Here is a 20,848-nt window from a genome sequence, read left to right as displayed (position 1 = left end):
TTGCTGAGGAATTGAATGTGGAAATCACTTGCCCAGTCTTTAACTAGAACTCAGGTCAGCCTACATCCTAAACCTGTGCTCTTTTAATTATGTTAAAATGCTAACGTGTAAAGGGACTTCACATATATGTTCAATTTAGTGAAAAAAAAATGTAGCTTCTTCTTTTTAGCTCTTTAGCTCTAGGCTTAAGAAAAGAGAATGCCTGGAGGTGCCTGGAGGGGGCCAGAAAGGCTCCCTATCCCAAGAGCACTTGTCATCCAGGCTGCAGCTGACAAGCTTGCTGCTTTGAAGACCACGCGCCTGGTTGGTGGCACACATGTGGTTATACTTGTGATTTGTAGTGTGTCCATCTCAGCTACTCAAAGTGCATTTTATTCCTTCCCTGTGGCTCCCCTCTGAAGAGGTGGGAAAATGAATCCTACTAATAAGATTTTTAAGTACAGCTTTATATTTTTCTGCCTTTGTTATTTCTCAGAAATAACATTAGCAAATCTGAATCAAAATTGATTTTAATTCTTGGTCACGAAGTGGAATTGTAGCATATTATTTCACCATTTTTTTTAAGTTCAGAAAACAGCTTCCCTGAAGTTAGCTTTTACTGTGCAGACATTATCACTCAAAAGTGGTTCTAGATCTGCCAGATCTGCCATTAACTTTTAATAACTCCAGGATACAAATTTGTATATCACAAGTCAACAAAATTTGCCACCAAGCTGTTCGAGCAGTAATAAGGTAAATAAATGAAATCCTCATTCAATTAATTTTGAAGTGAATGATCTTGTATTTCCAAGTAGGAGAAGAAATTGGCCGTGATCAGGTATATATGTTGCATCTGCTTTTCAGTTATTACATTACTGAGGACACCATGGGCAGCTAGCTATGCTTATGTATTTACACTAAGAAGTAATCCCCTATACACCTTGTCTTGAAGTAGAGCCAAATGATTTTATTTCAATTAAGAGTGCTGGAAGTATCAATGATCTGCTTAGGGTCCTCTTAACTGCACCTTCTGGATACAATTTAATATCTCACTGAACTGGGGCATCCATTGGGTCCCGCTGGACAGAATATCCAGTTAAGGATGTGCTCAGAGGCTCCCACTTACTGGCCTGCAGATAGCGTTTGTCACAATCCCTTTCTCCATTAACCTGCCCTGGTTGCTCCTTTGCTGTTTCAGCCATACTCTGAAGCAGGCAGCCACACCCATGAGAAATGAGTGCCTCTGATTCCCTCTTGCCTCCACAGTGCAGCTGAAGGGCCCTGAAAGTTTTTAAAAGTTCAAAATCAACTATTGTATCACTTTTACATTTTATTGTTTTTCCTAGGGCTGCGTCCGAAGAGGACTCTGCGCCTGGTGCTCTGGACTGCAGAGGAACAAGGTGGAATTGGTTCCTTCCAGTACTATCAGTTACACAAGGTAAAAACTCAGCCATGGGTTGCTGAGCATTTATGCATATAATATCAGTTTAAGCCAAAAGCATTGATTGATGCTTTTGGCTTTAAATTTCCCTCTAATTGTCCCATTTAACACTCTCAATGATAGTTTGTGGTTGACTGACCCTGGCAAACACCCTTTGTATAAGCCTTCTTCATCCAGCCTTGTGAATGAGGATGCACTGGTGGACTGAAGATGCTGTGGTGTAGAGCTAAGGGCTTTTCTACTGCTACACCACACAGTCTGTGGCCAAAGAAAAATTCCATCTGTCATCCTGCCGTTTTCTTACAGTCTTTCTAGTTCTGCTATATTCATGTATGCCAGAAAAATAGTCATAGGTAAACATTTTCTCTCCCCAATGAACCCACCCCCATACCTTAATGCCCCAAATCCTCCTGGTATTTGAGAGCAAAGTTCTGAGGCCTTGAGTCAGCCAGGAGCATTGCCATTATGGTGGTGGGAAAGGCAGCAGGCAGAAGTCTCCATCCTAGGAATCTGGAAGACAGGTTGTTTTGACACTGACTATAATTAGGCAAGAGTGAAGAAGGTGATTATGGAAGACCATGATTAGAAATACAAGACTGCATTTATGATAGGGACAGGCAGATCAATATCAAAAATGTCTTCTGAGAGAGCAAAATATGCAAGGTCAGAAATACCATACATCAAGTAAACTTTAGTTCAAAAAGGACCCCCCAAATCCATGGACATGCTGCTGAGCGTAGATGGGAGGGCGGGGGAAGAGGCTCTGGTCTGCTGCTGCTGCTGGGTTGACTTACCTAAATGTCCAGATTAGAAGAAACAGATTACGAGCTTAAATTATCCAAATCAGAGAGGGATTTATTTGTTTTATGCATTATGTTTATATCCATTTCAATTATTTTAGAGTCAGTTTCTATTACCCTATTTAAGTTAGAGTGTAATGAGTTCAAGGTCATGAATTTGGTCACTGAATATAATTATTTACTATACAAAGGACAACTTGTGCCGTATGCTGTACTCTTCCTACTTTAGTTCTTTGGCCTCAAATGATCCTGGGGATAAGATAATTCAAGACAAGTGTCCTCTTGCTGGTGGGTCAGTGATATCATCTTCTATATGTTGTGGTAGACTACAACACCAGATAAGGGTTGCTCTAGATTCAGCAACATTCAATTAATATTTTCTGAGCACCTACTATGTTCCATGTGCTATGTTAGGCTTCAGTGTTAGCATCATTAAAAAGATTCACCCTGACTTTACAAAGACCACCATATAAACGACACCAACCACTAAATTTCAATTATAATATAAAGTGTTATATCTTTGATAAAGAAGAAGGTATTGAAGACAGACACAAGAAGTTCACCTAACCTGGCTTTGAAAGGCAGAATAAGCTATGCGGAAGAAAAGACATCTAAGCTGAAGGAGCGGGAGGGAGGAGGTGGATACTGCACCTTGGCAGAGGGGACTGTATGTGCAAAGGCAGGAGGTAAGAGAAAGCAAAGCACACTGGAAAATAGAAAGGCATTCAGAGTGGCTGGTGCATAGAATACAAGAGGCATAGTAGTGGGAACATGTAGTCAAGAGGGAAACAAGAGTCTGAACAAGAACATATAAATCATGCTTAGAAGTTTGGACTTTATTCTCAGGGCAAGAATATTAGCTGAATTATTTTTAAGGAGGAGTTTTAAAATTCTGTATATCTTGGACTTTATAAAAACAGAATAACTAAAAAAACTATTTTAAAGCTCTTTTATTCACTATAATGTACTATACTCACAGAAAAAAAATTGAATTTAAACTGCAATGGATCTGGCTCAAAATTCCCTCATCACTGAAATTCCTAGGATCTGAAAAAAGAAGATTTTGAGTTTCACTGTTTCCTTCTAAAATGCATGGATGAAATCAGAAATGATTTGATTTTAAATTTCTAAGATGCTGACTGGGAAATACACACCAAAGGATGTGAATCACATTAACAGCACTGGTTTATCCGTAGTGCCTTCATACAAATGTGTCTTCATACTGGTAGTTAGCCTGCATTGCATTTTCAGGAATTGAAAGAAGAAATTCCAGAAAGGGAAAACTAGCTTTTTGTGTTAGAGTAGCTCTTTATCTCACCTTTAAAAAGACATTCTGCATGTTTTACATGATACAGCCAATTTCCAAGGACTTATTCTAGATTCTTATGATTAACATATTGATATTGACATTGTCAAGAGTATAATCATTTCTGGGGTGGCTGAGTTCAACTTAAAGTAAATATAATAAGCGAGTCACAAACTGAGGGGGATAAATTGGATTGTCTCTAGACTTCTCTACAGTGTTATTGAATGCCAACAGACAGTCAAACAATGTCCAAGTCACTCCAGTCACAAAAGAGAGATCCTCTGTTTTAAATAAGGTAACATGAACTGCTGAAACAAATAAACCCTTAAGGTTCATGGCTTAACATAATAGAAAGTTATTCCTTGCTCACTTAATATTCAATCAACAGTAGGGCTCTGCTCTGTATAGTTTATTCAAGGATCCAAGCTGACAGACTCTTTAGCAATGTGGCTTTTAATATGCCTTGAGTATTGACATCCAGTGGGCAGGCAGGGGGTAGCGGGAGGTTTTTATGGGACAGCTCTGGAAGGAGCTTACATCATTTCTACTCACATTCCATCAGCAAGAACTAGTGGTCATGTAATCCAACTGCATAAGAAGCTATGAAATACAGACTGGCTGGGCAGCCACTTCCTAGCAACAACGCTGCACTGTGGAAGGGAAGGACACATCATTGGTGGAAAGCTTTCCCACTTTAAGGTCTTCTCACTTTGTTTTGATTTCTTAAACACTGCCATCTGCACAAAAGACCAATTACCCTGAGATCTTCACCTCCCACGGTGCTCAAGGTGAGATCAGCTCTGTGAGCTGCCTAAAAGTAAGTACTCACCACCGCCACTACCAGGAGGCTTTTGCCAATCAACACACAAAAGAGAAGAGGTCACAGTCTTTGGCCATAAGGACCTTACATTCTACTTTAAACACAACTTTTAACTCACACATAAGAAATATAGTATAGCAAACAATATATGAGTTTTTAAATTATTTATTAAAAGTATTTTATTTTTACAAAGGATTCTATATCACTGACAAGATGCTGAGTGATATAAAGTCTTAATACACTAAATGTAAAGGAGTTAGAAAAGGGAGAAATCACTGTGACATGTTAGTCATGAGGAAGGATTCAAGATCTGATCCTTGCAGAGTATATAGATTTCAGTGAGTGACCAGGAAGGGGGAGGAGGGACAGCTACTCACCTTCATATTGATGGTAACTGAGTCCAAGGTTCACCTTTGGCATTGGTGTGGGTGATACCATGCAGGAACAGAATTTGCATTTGGGGAGGATCTATTTTAGATATCGTAAAAATAAAAGGTTTGAACTTTTAAAATAACTGCTAGCCTTTTTATGATACATTTATGTTATTAGTGATCTTTAGCAGGAATCAACAAAGTATGGCCAGTGTGCCAAATCCAGCCTGCCATTTGTTTATGTGTAGACCTCAAGCTAAAAATGGCTTTTATGTTTTTAGCTGAGTATGCAACAGAGATTGTATGTGACCAGCAAAACTTAAAATACTGTCTGGATCTTTACAGAAAATGTTTCCTGGCCCCTGGTATCTATGATAAAAGTCCTAAGATATTTTCACCATATTTCCATACAATAATCTCTAGTACCTAAAAGATAGTTTTTAAAATTTTGTTTGGAGCCAGATATTTTCCAATGTAAGTATAGTGTAGGAAGATATTATTGTAATGATATTAAACTATTTTTTTTCATTTTTATTTGGTAAAGTTGGTTAAACTTATATGGTACCAATTATGGTACAGTATGTAGGAAATTATTGTTTCTTCTTTTTTTTTTGGTTTTTTTTTTTTTTTTTATTTCGGCATATTGTCGGGGTACAGATTTTAAGGTTTCAATAAATGCCCGTTTCCCCCCTCCCCCCAAAAGTCTGAGTCTCCATCATGACCATCCCCCAGATGGTGCACATCTCACTCATTATGTATGTATATATCCGCCCCCTCCCCCCTCCCACCTGCCCAATACCCTATTACTGTAGTACCTATGTGTCCACTTAGGTGCTACTCAGTTAATACCAGTTTGCTGGAGAATATATCTGGTGTTTGTTTTTCCATTCTTGGGATACTTCACTTAGTAGTATGGGTTCCAGCTCTAACCAGGAAAATATAAGATGTGCTATATCACCATTGTTTCTTAGAGCTGAATAGTACTCCATGGTATACGTATACCACATTTTATTAATCCATTCTTGGATTGATGGGCACTTGGGCTGTTTCCACAGCCTTGCAATTATGAATTGTGCTGCTATAAACATTCGAGCGCAGGTGTCTTTTTTGTAGAGTGTCATTGGATCATTTGGGTAGATGCCCAGCAATGGGATTGCTGGATCAAATGGTAGATTCACTTGTATCGCTTTAAGGTATCTCCATATTGCTTTCCACAGAGGTTGAACTAGTTTGCAGTCCCACCAGCAGTGTAGGAGTGTTCCTCTCTCTCCGCATCCACGCCAGCATTTATTGTTTGGAGATTTTTTGATAAAGGCCATTCTCACTGGGGTTAAGTGATATCTCACTGTGGTTTTGATTTGCATTTCCCTGATGATTAGAGATGCTGAGCATTTTTTCATATGTTTGTTGGCCATTCTTCTGTCTTCTTTAGAAAAGTTTCTGTTCAAGTCCTTTGCCTACTTTTTAATGGGGTTATTTGCTTTTTTCTTCCTGATTTTCGTGAGTTCTAAGTATATTCTAGTTATCAGTCCCTTATCGGATGCATAGGATGCAAAAATTTTCTCCCATGCTGTAGGTTATTTGTTTACTTTCATGACTATTTCTTTGGCTGTGCAGAAGCTTTGTAGTTTGATCATGTCCCATTTATTTATTTTTGTTGCTGCTGTGATTGCCTTTGGGGACTTCTTCATAAACTCTTTGCCCAGGCCGATGTCTAGGAGAGTGTTTCCAACTTTTTCCTCTAGAGTTCTAATAGTTTCATACCTTAGGTTTAAGTCTGTTATCCAGCGTGAGTTGGTTTTTGTGAGAGGTGAAAGGTGTGGGTTCTGTTTTAGCCTTCTACAGGTGGCTATCCAGTTTTCCCAGCACCATTTATTGAAAAGGGATTCTTTTCCCCAGCGTATGTTTTTGTCTGCTTTGTCAAAGATTAGATGGCTATATGAGGATGGTTGTTTCTTCTTTTAGTTGCTCTGAATGTATTCTTTCTTACCCCTTACAGAATCTTTTCAACAGTGAAAGTTCTACAAAAGCAATTTTAATCCATATATTTAGCTTAATTTTATGGGAATAAAATTAACATTAATATGCATTATGCTTTTCTTAGTAAATGTCTTTGTTTACAATGTATTTTTATTGACATATGTATAGAAAAATATAAATTAAAGTGATTTTAAATTATATGATAAAATATTGCCACACTGACTTTCAAAATTATATTCAGATTAATACCTTTACTTCATAATTATGCTTTCTTATGAAATATTAACCAAATTATTATAATAATTGCTAGAAAGTACTAAATTTATTAAAAAATTACTAAACAGTTTACTAATTATGAAATATATGAGGCTATTTGTGATTTGTGTACAAATTTTGAAACCGATATGCAACTTTATTATAGTGTCTGAAACATATTTTGAGGAAACCAAATTTTGCTCAAAAACAATCTATAACTATTCTTGTGGCAGTTACTAAGTAAAATAACTAAAACAGGAAGTGTTGGGATTATCTGCTATAATTTGGAGTCAGCAAGAATAGAAATTACTCCTTGGGGTCCCTCCACCATGCTGTGAACAGTTCAGAGCAGAGAGTCTTATAAAGGATTTATATACATATTTTTGTCTTATTAAAAAAGATGACAGTTCACCTATTTTGATAAGTTATAAAATTTTCTCTCCTGGTTTTAAAGTTCTTTCCACCATCTCTCTACCTCTCTTCACATTAGTACATGAACCTGAGAAGTATTCATATGTACAGTATATTGTTTGTACTTTATTGATTATTTTAGAAGTAATCATTTTTCATGCTAACAGTGTTTTTATTAAGGTTAATTAGCATTTGGTAAATGCAAAGATTTTAAGTATACAGCAAAACATATTTGGGAAATGTATACTCCTGTGCAGTAAGCACGCAGATCCAGGTCCAGAGCATTCCCATTACCCTAGAAAGTTTCCTTATGCCCCCTTCAGACCAATCTCTATCCCAGCCAGAGGCAACTGCTACTTTTCATTGCCACAGATTGGTTATTCCTGTTCTTGAACTTCCTATAAAGGGAATCATACAGTCTATAACCTTGAGTCTGGGTTCTTTCACTAGCCAGCATGGTTTTGCAATTTGTCCGTGTTGTTGAATTAACAGTAGTTTGTCTCTTTCTATTGCTTAGTGGTTGTCTGTTGCGAATATACCACAATTTCTTTATTCTCCAGGAAAAATGTAGCATGGATGGTCTGTTGATGGATATTTGGGTTGTTTCCAGTTTTAGCCATTATAAATGAAGCTGCTGTGAACATTTTTATGCAAATTTTTTGGTAGACATATACATTTATTTTCTTTTGTGTGAGTAGAATTGCTGGATCATATGATAGGTGATATTTAACTTTATTAGAAATTGCCAAACAGGTGGGACGGTATACCATTATGTCTTCCTACCAGCAACATGTGAGCGTCTTAGTTGCTCCCCATCCTTCCCAGTATGTGGTAGGATAGTCTGTTTATTTTTAGCCATTCTTGTAGGTGTCACATTTTTATATTTTTCAAGGTACAGTTCTGAAGAGTTACAAGGAAAGTTCTGCCTCCACTTCTAATGGTCACCATTCTTTAGTCTTCCCCTGCTCTTGTGCCTCTAGACTATTAATGTTTTCATTCTGGAGTTCTGCCTTATGGTTTAGGGGAAACCAAAGACCTTTTTATCCTGCATGAGGCTTGTGGGACTGTTCATGGTTGGAGTGACCTGTCAATTTGGAGAAATACCTGGGCAAGAGTAGAACCTAGACATGCTTTCCTCTCACAACCACAGCTGACTTTCAGGAGCTCAGACCAGAGGCTGCTAGAACACAATTGGAGCCAGCCATGGCGGATGATCCCCAAAGGGATTGGGGAGGTAGATTTCATTTATGCCCAGAAAAGAGATTATTCTAGAGAGAGGGAAAAACTGCAAAAAAAAAAAAAATGCCTTTGTGTTATTCTTTATTGATAAAATTGTTATTTTTTAAAAATATGAACTCCTTTATTGGTTGAATTTAGCTTGCATTCACTTGAAATGTCACCACATAGAGAAGCATATTATTGTGCTCTAGTGAATAAGAGTTTATTTATAGGAGTAGAGTTTAACTTTGGATTTAAAAAAATATCGTAGATAATTTTATTGAATTTTCAATTCAGTAGATATTTAAAATGAGAGTTGTCCTGATGCCATTTGCCTAATCTACTTTTCATGGGAACAATGTTGCTCTCTTCTCTTCTCTTGGAAGGAAAGCAGGATGTCATTTCTCATGTCCTGAAATGTACAAAGGAGGGGGGAAAAACCTAGATTAGTTTCAACTGGATTTCTGGCATTTTTTAATCTTTTCCATTTTAAGCAAAAATATTATCTGGCATAATTATAATGAGCAAGGTAATCTGGCCTTGAGAAAGCCTCATTACAGAAGGTAATCAAATAAAATAGATTGATATGTTCTATTCTGGCATGAAAAATATTTTAACCTTTTTGTGATTTATTGCACAAACTTCTGGCAATTGAATTACAGGGATAATGAACACTGCTGGTTTCTGGTAGTCATTAATAAGGACAATATTTTAAATAGGCTTTATTAAATGAGGGATGGGATGTATGACCATTCTAAACACATCAGTCTATCCGAACTCTAGCTAACTCTAAAAGAGAAAAAGGGAAAGTGAATATGTGTGATATTTTGTCAGAATTTCCTGTGTTGTCATGCTGAGGAACAAAGCTTCCTCTTTACATACATAAATATAAAATGTTAGCTTCTTGGAGCAGTGAAGTTCTTGCCAGCTTCCCTGCCCACATTAGGTTTCATGTTTCATTCTAAAATAAAAGAAAATGTTAGAAATGCTTGTGAGGATTCTTCGTGCTATCTGGGTAAATGTGTTTCTTTGGCATTTTTACTTTACCAACCCTATTGCCTCTACATAATGTTAATTTAGGAGGGTGACAGTGCTAGAGTAAGAGTGTTGTGCTCGTGTTTAGTTCTGATTATAAAAATAATAGAGCTGATGTCCTCATTCAGCATAATTGTGTCTGGACTATGTCTTCAGCACAGCCTTTTTTTTTATATATCTTTAATGTTCCATGCAGTATAGACGTACTAATCAGAGGTTATTGTCTCAATCATTACTGCCGGGCTTTTATGCATCCTGTGTTTTTCTTTCAGTGCCTAGATATTGCATTAGTCTGTCAAGCACATCACAAAATTGGTTTAAATTTCATTTATCTCAGTGTGTTCTTGGTCTGGAGCCCTTGTAGTTCCTACATTCAAATATTTTCTACAACACACCTGGGAGCTCTTAGACATCTTATTAGAATTTGTGGATTTTATTGAAAAAAAAAAAAAAAGGATTGTCTTTTGCATTTGTTTGCTTTCTCCTGTGTAGAATTCCATTATGACTATGAGACTTCTGAATCCTATGTGTATATGGTAATTATGATAGCTGGGCAGAGCTATCAAAATATTCCCTTTAATATTAGGAGAATCATATGCCACCTTGTGAATGACCATGAGTCGGCTTCCACTCTCCTCTTTCCTTTCTCTCTCTTTAGAAAGGATCCTTAACTGGCTTTTATTATTTTTTCTATATAAAAGAAAAGAAATAGTTTAAGATAAAAAGATAGGCAGTATCACCTAGAATGATATTTTCCATGTTCCTAAGAGGGCAAGACCTTGCCTATCATTCTGGGGTTGTATTTTTTGTTTAATGCCTCATGGTTTCAGATCATAGGTTAGTTTGGCTTGAGTGTTGGCTTCAGCCCAGGACATGTAAAAAACAATATCCCCACTTCTCTGCTTCCATTAGTAACCCAAATAAAGCAATTGCCTTTTAAGGTTGGTTCTGAGAACAGTCTGCCAAGACACTAATGTTTACTGTGAATTATCGTGGCTGGCATTTATTCTTCACTACTGAAACCATGAAGAAGGGCTTCAGTTTATATCCAATCTGTTTTATGAGCTTACTAGGGATTGCCTACCAGCATGAATAGTTTCTGCCTCATTGCCTTCCTTTTCCTAACCAGATCATGACCTGACCAAAGACCTGTAGCATATCTAGTGCACGAAGTGTCTGAGGAAATCAAGTCGGCACACCAGGATACGAAAATCTGAACTGAGGTGTCATGCCTTGGGCTCACAAGTGACCTACGTGGGTCAGAGCCTTTAGGACTAAATGATCCCATTACATGTAGTTGGGCCTTCCTAAGTTACAGAGTAAGCACACCACTTTTCAGTCATTAGAACTATTTTAATTCAACTAGATCTGCCTTCTACCCTCTTTCTTCTAAACCAGGGCTTGGTAATCTTTTTTTTTTTTTTTTAAGGTACAGACAGTAAAGATTTTAGGACTGCAGTCTATACAGTCTCTCAACTCTGCCATTGTAGTGCAGTTGTAGACAAACTAGACAAATGAGCATGGCTATGTTCCAATAAAACCTTATAAAACCTCTATAAAAAAGAAAAAAAAATAAGATCAAGTCAGACACTTCACTGACCCCTGTTCTAAATCCTTATTGGGCAGAAGTTTAGAAAACTTTCTTCTTGAAGCCTTTTCCAATTTCACAATCTTAGCTTTTGGTGAAAGAGATTTGTATGTAGCACATGGTAGAATTCTAACATTTAGAGATTGTATCTTGGTAGCAATGTGACTGCTGTTTGTAAACTTAGCACTTAGGAGGTCACAGTTGTTTCCCTGTAGGTATTTGGCAAACAAAGCACACCATCACCAGGTTGGTCTAGTGCCGTAGTTACAGCCCACTGAGCCATACAATAGGCATAGTTACCTTATTGGAGGAAGGGATTAACATCCTTCTCTAATATTTCTAAAAGCAAGAACAGAACTCTATATTAAGATGGCCAAATATATATTTCAAAAATACATGTTATGTATTCAAAAATACATAATATCTTTTTCTAAAGTTTACACATATGGAAGAGTCTTTCAAAGAAATAAACATTTCAATACATCTTGGCAACTTCCTACTAATGCTTACCAATTACCATTTACTGCTTAACTACATCCTAGTTTTATCCACAGATTTGCTTACAGTATTTCTTTTTTAAACCTGAATCAATTATCTGGGAGAGGCTTTTCCCAAGAGACCCAATGAACATTAGGTGTTTGGGTAATCAATAGCCCTTCTCGAAGTTTATCTTCCAGGTTACTGTGGCTTTTCTGTTGCTTCCACAACACTAATACATAAACATCAAAATGGTTTGTCTGACATGACTGGCTGGGCTGCCTCCAAGGTCAATGCAAAGCAACCCCTAGGTGGTGAGTTTACTCTGTACTCTGAGAAGCAATGTCCAGACAGCACAATGGACAGCATTGAAACTACGTTATGTTACAGGCTGAAGATCAGGCAGGAAACTGAGCCCCAGACTTGTGGAACACGGTTGTGAGTGCAGCCTGAGTATACTTCAGAGCCATTTGTCTTTCTTTCTGAACTCGTATTACAGGGTCATTTCTAGGGTGTAAACCTCCAGGTCCTGTGGTATCTTAAAGGTGACACTTGTCTCCTGATAGAGCTGCTCTTGGTCTGGCTTTCTAAGTTCCTTATCAGTTGGGTCACATCTGTAATCCCTGCTGACTCACCTATTTGTGTAAAAAATACAAAGGCAAAAATTTTTTTCCTAAGCAGAAGATTTGAACTTCTTTATTTTCTCTCAGAAGACCTCCCTCTTGCATACTCTTATCAAATGCCTGTCCTATATTTATAATTATTCATTCTGAAAGCTCAGGTTGCCCCTGGCAACCAGCAGTTTGTCTAAACTGCTTTGGTTTCAGGGTTCTCTTAAACGAGAGTTTCTCAAAATCAATTTCTAAAGAGCTTTTACACCCTACACAGCAAAACATGTATAAACAACAACTCAAATTTAGAGAGCTTAACAAGGCCTTTCAACAAAGGTTTAAAGTGGTTTCATAACATGAGTTATTTGAGATTAAACAGAATTTCTGTTACTAGTTGAAAAGGGAGTATAATTTGCTTTTATGGATTCGTATAGTTTCATTTAATAAAACTCATCCAATGAGATACAGCCACCCTGAAATCAGAGGCAGCGCTGTGGTAAACACTTGTGAATGTTTCAGGCAACTGGCCAGATACAAGCTGAGGGCCGGCAGAATGGATGCCAGGCACCAGTCTCCCATCACTCCAAAGCTCTGAATGATTTTTTTCCCCTCCAAAGCTCTGGAAAATACTCTATTGTACCTCACAGAGCCAAATGGGAGGCAATCAAGTTGTTTTGGCATTTGAATTAGGAAAGGTCAAAGGGAAGAGAACATAATAGTAGACAGACAGAAAAGTGCTTTGTGAAAATTGTCCATTTTTTCCATGTAAGGGAAAGTAATTTGTCCCTTTTATTAGATCTGAAATTCCAGCACTGGAGATTTTTTGGATGGACTTATAGAGAGAAAAGAAACCATCAAGAATTTTTAAAGGTCCCATTTCCCAAACAAATATAATGTAACAAGTTCTTACAAGTTACAAGATGTCGTTATAATCTCTTTCATTGATGTGATCATTTATAAATTACTCTTTCATAGATATCACCTCATTGATAATAGTAATGGCCCTAGTAGTTGCCAGACCACATACTGTTTTTCTTATTTCACCCATGAAGAAACAGGCTCAGAGAAGTGAAGAAAGTACCCAAGTTCGCACAGCACAGCCCATGAGGTAAAGAACCTAAACTTGACTTAGTTTTCCTATCTCCAGACTTCAGTCATCATGACTTCTATAACTATGTACTTCTCTGCCACCCATCTTAAATACAAGTGTCTACCAACTTGTCATAGACTGAGGGACAAACACACCAATATATTCAGGAATGCTGAATAATGAGTAATAATGAATGGATGGAGGAGTCACTTCAAAGTGCTTAGTTTAAAACATATATAGCATAGAATCAAGTCAATAAAATTTTGGAATAAAATGCCAAGGGATATTGTATGACCATGCAGACATCAGTTGTCACTAGCAATTCTCAATATTTTATATTTGTACTTTCTCTAGAAAGTATAAAAATAAATATTTGTATTCATTCATGAGGCTAACTCTCTAAAGGATTTTTAAAAAGTAATCAATACTTCAAAATTCACTGTAAGTTTCCCTTAATGTGGGACATTCTCTAACTAAAGTTTTAGGTAAACAATAGATAAAATTTTAAAAATTCAAAGAGACCTTCTAATTATATGAAACTCATTCTCACAGTAAGAAATGTTAAAATTGCTCCACTATTTAAAAGACTATCTTCAGATCAGAGGTATCCCAGGATACCACCTCAAGACATTCCCCGCTGCCTTAATCTTAAAAGAAAAGAAAAATGAGAACAGAACCCTGACCCTTGAGAGACAGAAATAGTGTGTGTATATGTCTCATTATATCTTTTCTACATGTGTAGAGCTTAAACACGTAGGAAAATATATGAAGACCCTCCACAAATGGAGTCCAGCTGTCTTCCTTCATGGTAACCGTGCCTGATACACCAAGCACAGGGATACACCACGATGGACCGCTGCCTGTGCCATTTTTAAACATTTCCAAGGATCGAGATTTCACTTGTGTCATTATTTTTTTAACATTATCAGACAATGAGAATATCCCTGGCCAGGTTCATTTAGTGATGTCTTAATTTAAGGACGCAACTTAGAACACTGGAGGAACAATTTTAAAAGAAAGTAGTTATAGGTTTGCAAAAGTTAAAGTTCCTTAATCCTACCTGTCTTAGTAGTTCCTGCATGAAAGCCCTAAGGAAGGATAAGTGAATTGGGGGACAAGGGGATGAATTGTGAATTGCAAAAGAGAAATTTAAACATTGTTTGCAAACTAAACTCACAGCACAAATGATGTAACACTTGTTCTGATTTTTTTGTTTTTAAGAAAGTGAACTCTAATTTATTCTTTCCTTGGTCAAGAGATAAAATGATTTGTAACCTTTAACAAGTTCTTCTCTTCATAATTGAGAGCTCAGTTTGTTATTACTTTCTCTTGCAAACTGTTTTCTGAATGTACTGGAAAATTGCACCTGCCAAAATGGATGGGTGTTTGTTCTTCCTCAATGAGAGGTGGCTGTGATAAAGAGCTGTCCCTGTTGGGTAGTTCAGCCTGCCAAAGTCTAATACAACAGAAATGGAAAGGAAGATGAGAATGAAAGACACATTGAAGAGTGTAACAAATTGTTGGCACCTAGGGAACTAAACCTATTGGTGTCCAAAGAATTTGACAGAAAGGTTTTGACCACCCATGTGATTTTTATCTTCTCATCTTTTAGGCAATTACCTTACTATGACACACTGTAGTGACGGCTTTCTTTGAAGGGTTCTATTTAAACATCTTTTTCTGAATCACCAGACAAGAATGGAGCAAATGAAGAGGAAGAAAAAAATATTCACTTGTACACAAAGCTGCTACCTTCAATTCTCTAAAATTGTAGTTAATGCCTAATTATACTGACATTCTCATTGTACAAAAGTGTTGAGAATGCAAATATAATTTCTCAGCTAATTATTTCACTATATGGAAGTGACATGTGTGAAGTAATAAATTAACATTGTCTTTGTAAGAACCAGCAATTGTGGACTTTAATATTGAAGTTTTTAAATGGGATGAAGTGCATTTTTCCCATGACTACTCTGATTAGGTGAAAAATGCCTTCTAAATTTATGTGTATAATAAATTCATGTGTATAATAAAATATCTTTTGGCAGATATTTTACCATTAAAATAGGATAGTGGTATTTATGTGAGTAAATTATCTGACAGGGAAACCCAAAGGATGTCAAGGGGCAGAGCTGCCAGCAGCTGCAACAGTCTCAGCCTGTACCTCTCTTCTTAAACAGGGTTCAAGCAGTTGTCTTATGAGCAGTGGTGAAATAAACTTCCTTTTACTTAAAAAAAAGAAAACAAAACACCATTGATACCTTTCCAGTAAGAACAACAGAAAGTCAAATATTGTATCCCCAATGTTAAACTAGAAAAGAGTGGAGGTTGAGTGAGAAGAGCAGGAATTGAAGAGTATTGTAAGGAATACAGTAAGGGTTAATATAGCGTTTCAGGAAAAATAATACTACATTAAATGTACAGTTTTTTAACCGACAGTAGCATAAGATACATAACACTTTTGTTGTTAGAATTGAACTATGTCTAAAATATCATCCATCCGGCGTCTGAAGAGTGTTCTGATTACCAATTAATCATTAGCAGGGACGCCTCGGCATCAGGGTGGGAGCCGCTTTGTGGAACCTGTGCTCCTTGTTTGGAAAAGGTACTAAAGATGCACCTCTAGGGTTGACAGTCCATTATGAGCCATATTAAATACAGCTTTCCTCTGTAATTTTAAGTTGGTTAAGTTTTCTTCACTTTATTTTTAATTCCAATATATCTAAAAGACACATATGTAGAATAGCTTCTCCTGAAGGTCTTAGGGAGACTGTGGCAAATAGCTCAGGACCTGAGTGGGAGGCCTCCATGACGCATAGCTGGTTACACCAGTCTTTGCTACCCTTGAACACGTTAGGGTCTGTTCTAAAGATCTGGCGATTTCTACTGCTTTTAATTGTTTGGCATCAAATATGAAAATTAATCTTCTGTGTACATCAAACTTTATCAAGAATTTTAATCAATAATCAGGGACTCTAATTTAGAATTTAATGATCTGTGTTGAGACCAGTGCAAATAACTTAAGTGAGGCATAAAATGGATTACCCAAGGCCCTTTCTGTGTGATGAAGTGTACGTACAGACAAACAATGACAATGAATATATGACACATTTGTTTCTTTTCCTGGTATTTGGCAAGTGTCTTATGGAGTACATCAATAGCAAGATACATTCCATTTCTAAAATGTTAAAATAGGAGAAAATGTGATTCTTATAATTAAGGAAATAAGGTACTTATCTGTTGAAATTTTTAGTGGCAGAAATAGGAGAGACCAAAAAATCAGAAAAGTAGTATCTAGGTAGCCTTTTTGTTCCTCATTTGCCCGAGGTAGTCCAGTTTTCACCCATTGCCCTGCCATAATAATTTTTTAAATTTTTTATTTTTAATTATTACTGATATGTAATAGTTGTATATATTAATATTTATAGGGTACATGTGATCTTTTGATACAGGTAATTGAGTATCCTTCACCTCAAGTATTCATCATTTATGTTAGAAACATTCCAATTCTACTCTTTTAGTTATACTTTTTAGCTATACTTTAAAATAATTAAAACTTATTGTTGATTATAGTCACTTTGTTGTGTTAGCAAATATTGTTCATTCTATCAACTATCTAACTGTATTTTTGCATCTGTTAACCATCCCCTACTTCATCTCTTCTTCCCTTCTGCCCTTTCCAACCTCTGGTAACCATCATTCTACTTTCTATCTCCACAAGATCAATTCTTTTTAATATTTAGCTTCCACATATGAGTGAGAACATGCGAGATTCATCTTTCTGTGCTTGGCTTATTTCACTTAATATAATGTTCTCAAGTTCCATCCATGTTGAAAATGGTAAGATTTCAATTTTTATGGCTGTATAATATTCCATTGTGTATATGTACCACAGTTTCTTTATTCATTCATCTGTTAATGGACACTTAGGTTGATTTCAACCTAAGTGATTGATTGGTTGATTTTCAACCAAAGTGAATAGTACTGCAGTAAACATGGGAGTGCAGATATCTTTTTGATATGCTGAATTCCCTTTTTTTGTATATATACCTAGCAATGGAATTTCTGGGTAATATGGTAATTCTGTTTTTAGCTTTTTGAGGAACCTCCATACTGTTATTCATAGTGGTTGCACTAATTTACATTCCCACAAAGGTGTGTGAGGGTTCGCCTTTGTCCACATCCTCACCAGCATTTGTTATTGCCTCTATTTGATAAATGCCATTTTAACTGGGGTGAGATGATAGCTCATTGTGGTTTTGATTTCCATTTCTTTGATGAATAATGATGTTGAGCATTTTTTCATATACCTCTTGGCCAATTGTATTAATATGTTTTCGTTTGAGAAATGTCTATTCAGATCCTTTGCACATTTTTTAATTGCATTATTTGATTTTTTTTCCTATTGCGTTGTTGGAGCTCCTTAAATATCCCCGTTATTAATTTGTTTTTAATCAGGGGTTTTAGGAATCTGCTTGGTATTTTATTTTACTATGATTGAGCTGGTAGTCAAGTTGCAAAATAAAGTCCTCTGAACTCTCCCCTTTCCTTTCCCCAAGTGAAAGAAGACTCTCCCTGAGCCGCACTGCCTGGAGTTAGGGGAGGGATGACACAGGCACTGGCTTGGCTGCCCCCGCTGGTGTCTGCCTGGGTCAGGTGCACCCTAGACCACGGGCTCTGAGCCAGCACAGCCACAGAAATTGCCCAAGGACTGCAGCCTTTGTGGTCTGACTGCCTTACAAATTTATTCCAAGACCCAGGCTGCATTTTGTCAGCCCCTGGTGGGCCTAGCCAGAACTCAGGCTCCAGGTGGAGGAGTTCCCTCTGGCAGAGCTGGTCTAAATGCTCCCTCAGTGGGCTCCAGCAAAATACTGCCCTGTGCTGTGTCCCCCTGTGCCAGAGCAGCCCATAGTCATGTCACTCTGCCTCCCCTAGGTACACAGATCCTCTCTCCACTGTGTGTGCACTGGCATGGCACTGATGAGGAATCAGGGAATAATGGCATAAGCAATGCAAGACTGTCTTTTCTGCCCTCCTCAGTGCCTGTTTCCTTGGTATAATATTAAAGCCAGGTACTGTGATTGCTCACCTGATTTTTGGTTCTTCTGAAGTTGCTTGCTTGTGTGGATAGTTGAATTTAGCATTCTTGTGGAGAGACGGAGGGAAGATGGCTAGAAGTTTCTATTTGTCCATCTTGCTTTGTCTCCTCCCCTGCCGTAATTATTGAAAGCATCCCCTTTCACTCTCAAAGGTGTCCTGGCTTAGACAGTAACTTACATAATGGCTACTGTACTTATTAGTCATGCTTGTTGTTGTTAATAATAATGTCTCAAGAGAATAGAATAGCTTTGTATATGATATACTTTTGAATATATATAATAAATTTATATAATCTTCAGAACAACCTTATTAAGTAGTTCTTTCCTTTGTTGAAGAGGATATGAAGCTCAGTGAGATTAATTAGTTGCCAAGGTCATTTAGAACAGACCTTGACAGAAGGTGACAGAACCAGGACTTTAACCAAGATGTCTAGGGAAAACTAATTTTAGTGAGCTTAATGATATTATCATCATCATCATTACCTTACTAATAAAGTTACCTCTTACTAATAAAGAGCCCAACAGAGGTTCTCTACTATTGTTTGTGCCATGGACCACTTTGGCAGTCTGGTGAAACCTGTGGGCCACTTCTTGAATAATGTTTTTGAAGGCATAAAATAAAATGCAAAGTATTACAAGAACATAAATTTTATTAAAATATAGTTATCAAAATTTTTAAGCAAAATCAGTGATACAGTTATATATGTGGTTTGTCAAACACATTAAATAAGATCTTGAAGTATTATTGAACCATTACTATAATTTCAAAATAGTAGTGAACTTAAAAATTACTTTGAGATTTCTGCAACAAGTCTAATGTAATATAAAAATATCTGTGATATCTACTGGTGACAAAGTGACAGCTTCTGCTAATACTATTGGGGGTTGTTACTTACCTGCATAATTAAAGGAAATTCTCAATTTCAGTTACAGGTTAATGAAAATAAAGCTATAATAGTTTTCCCATTCAAGTTCACAGACACCCTCCAAATCTATGAACCCCGAGGAACCCCAGATTAAGAATTTACGCCTTAGAGTAAACCTGCAAAACAACTATTATCCCTATTTTACAAATGAGTAAACTGAGGCCCAGAGTAATTATGTAACTTGCCTAATATCTTTCACCTCATGGCCACTGAATGGCCACCAAAATGACTTTAGTATCTGTACATCACCTCCTTTGGCTCTTCCCAGCGGCAGTCACTGTTGAAGTGGGACATGGAGCACCCCCCCAACTCTGAGACTCCTTAGGATTGTTACTCTAATCACCAGCACATCCTTCGAACATCAACAACACCTTGATGAAGAGCACAGATATCCAAGGAGAAATTGGAGGAGAGGTCTGTGTGCCTGATTAACTGCTTTTATTCAGCTTGCCTTGAGCATTTCTGGCGTTCAGCCTCTCCTAAGTGGTCCTCAGGCGGCGTCGCAGAATGGTCATTATTTCCAACATATTTGATGCTATTTCCTACCGCAGCTATTTTCCTCTTACCTTAGGTGATTACCGCTTCTGCTTATTACTATTCTTAGATGGGGGAAATTGTTTCTCTTCACCTCCCTTAGCTCAATACAGGTACCTATTTGGATTTTTTTTCTGTAATTGCTGTAATTCCTTAGCCTCCTTTTATCTAAACTATACCTATTAAATTATGTTAACTCTTCTCAAAGCTAAATTGCCTCATCTGTTCATTATTTTCCCTCACTTTGTCTGAATACTTTAAAACTTACAAAGTATGTGAAGCGGTTGTTAAAGTCCTAAGTAGTCCCAGGATGCATTTATTAGTTACTGTAATTGAGTCTTCCTGATTACACATGTATTATTAGCCTCATGCTGTACTAATCTTAGCATAACATACTTTAAGTTTTAAAAAAATATTTACTATTTTAAAATTCTTTGTTGCCAAGTTCAGTCATTATTGCTCATCCCCTTCTCTTGAGTGGTAGCCATTTATTTTGGCAAGTCTTGCTTATTGGGGGTTCTTCTCATCTTCGATGGTGAAATGATAATGACATAAGGTATTCTACGGAGGTATCTAGCCCTGTTTTCACCTGAGAATGAGACAACTTTCGCCACACAGCTTCTGAAATAAGAGCTTCTTATTATTCCATTATTAAAGAAACCTTAAAAGTTTCACTTGTATTTTAATAATTTATGGTCTTTTTTTAAAAAATCACTATCACTCTTTATAGCTTTCTGGAAAGTATTTATTTTTATCATTTATAATAGATGTTGTAAAAACCTGTATATATATTTTTTGAGACAGAGTCTCACTCTGTTGCCCAAGCTAGAGTGCCGTGGCATCAGCCTATCTCACAGCAACCTCAAACTCCTGGGCTCAAGCCATCCTTCTGCCTCAGCCTCCCGAG

At 37.0% G+C, this 20,848-nt stretch overlaps 1 protein-coding gene across 1 annotated transcript in view; it reads left to right on the top strand.

Moving 5' to 3' along the window:
* Positions 1-20,848, top strand: part of CPQ (carboxypeptidase Q) — a 349,952-nt gene that overhangs the window by 246,593 nt on the left and 82,511 nt on the right. Inside the window, exon 5 of the mRNA XM_012761981.3 lies at positions 1,326-1,417. Within this exon, the coding sequence (XP_012617435.2) occupies positions 1,326-1,417 (92 nt within the window). The remainder of the gene's footprint in view (positions 1-1,325; positions 1,418-20,848) is intronic.

Source organism: Microcebus murinus, chromosome 7, assembly GCF_040939455.1.
Source record: "Microcebus murinus isolate Inina chromosome 7, M.murinus_Inina_mat1.0, whole genome shotgun sequence".
NCBI lineage: Eukaryota > Metazoa > Chordata > Mammalia > Primates > Cheirogaleidae > Microcebus > Microcebus murinus.
This window is presented reverse-complemented; position numbering and strand designations above follow the sequence as displayed.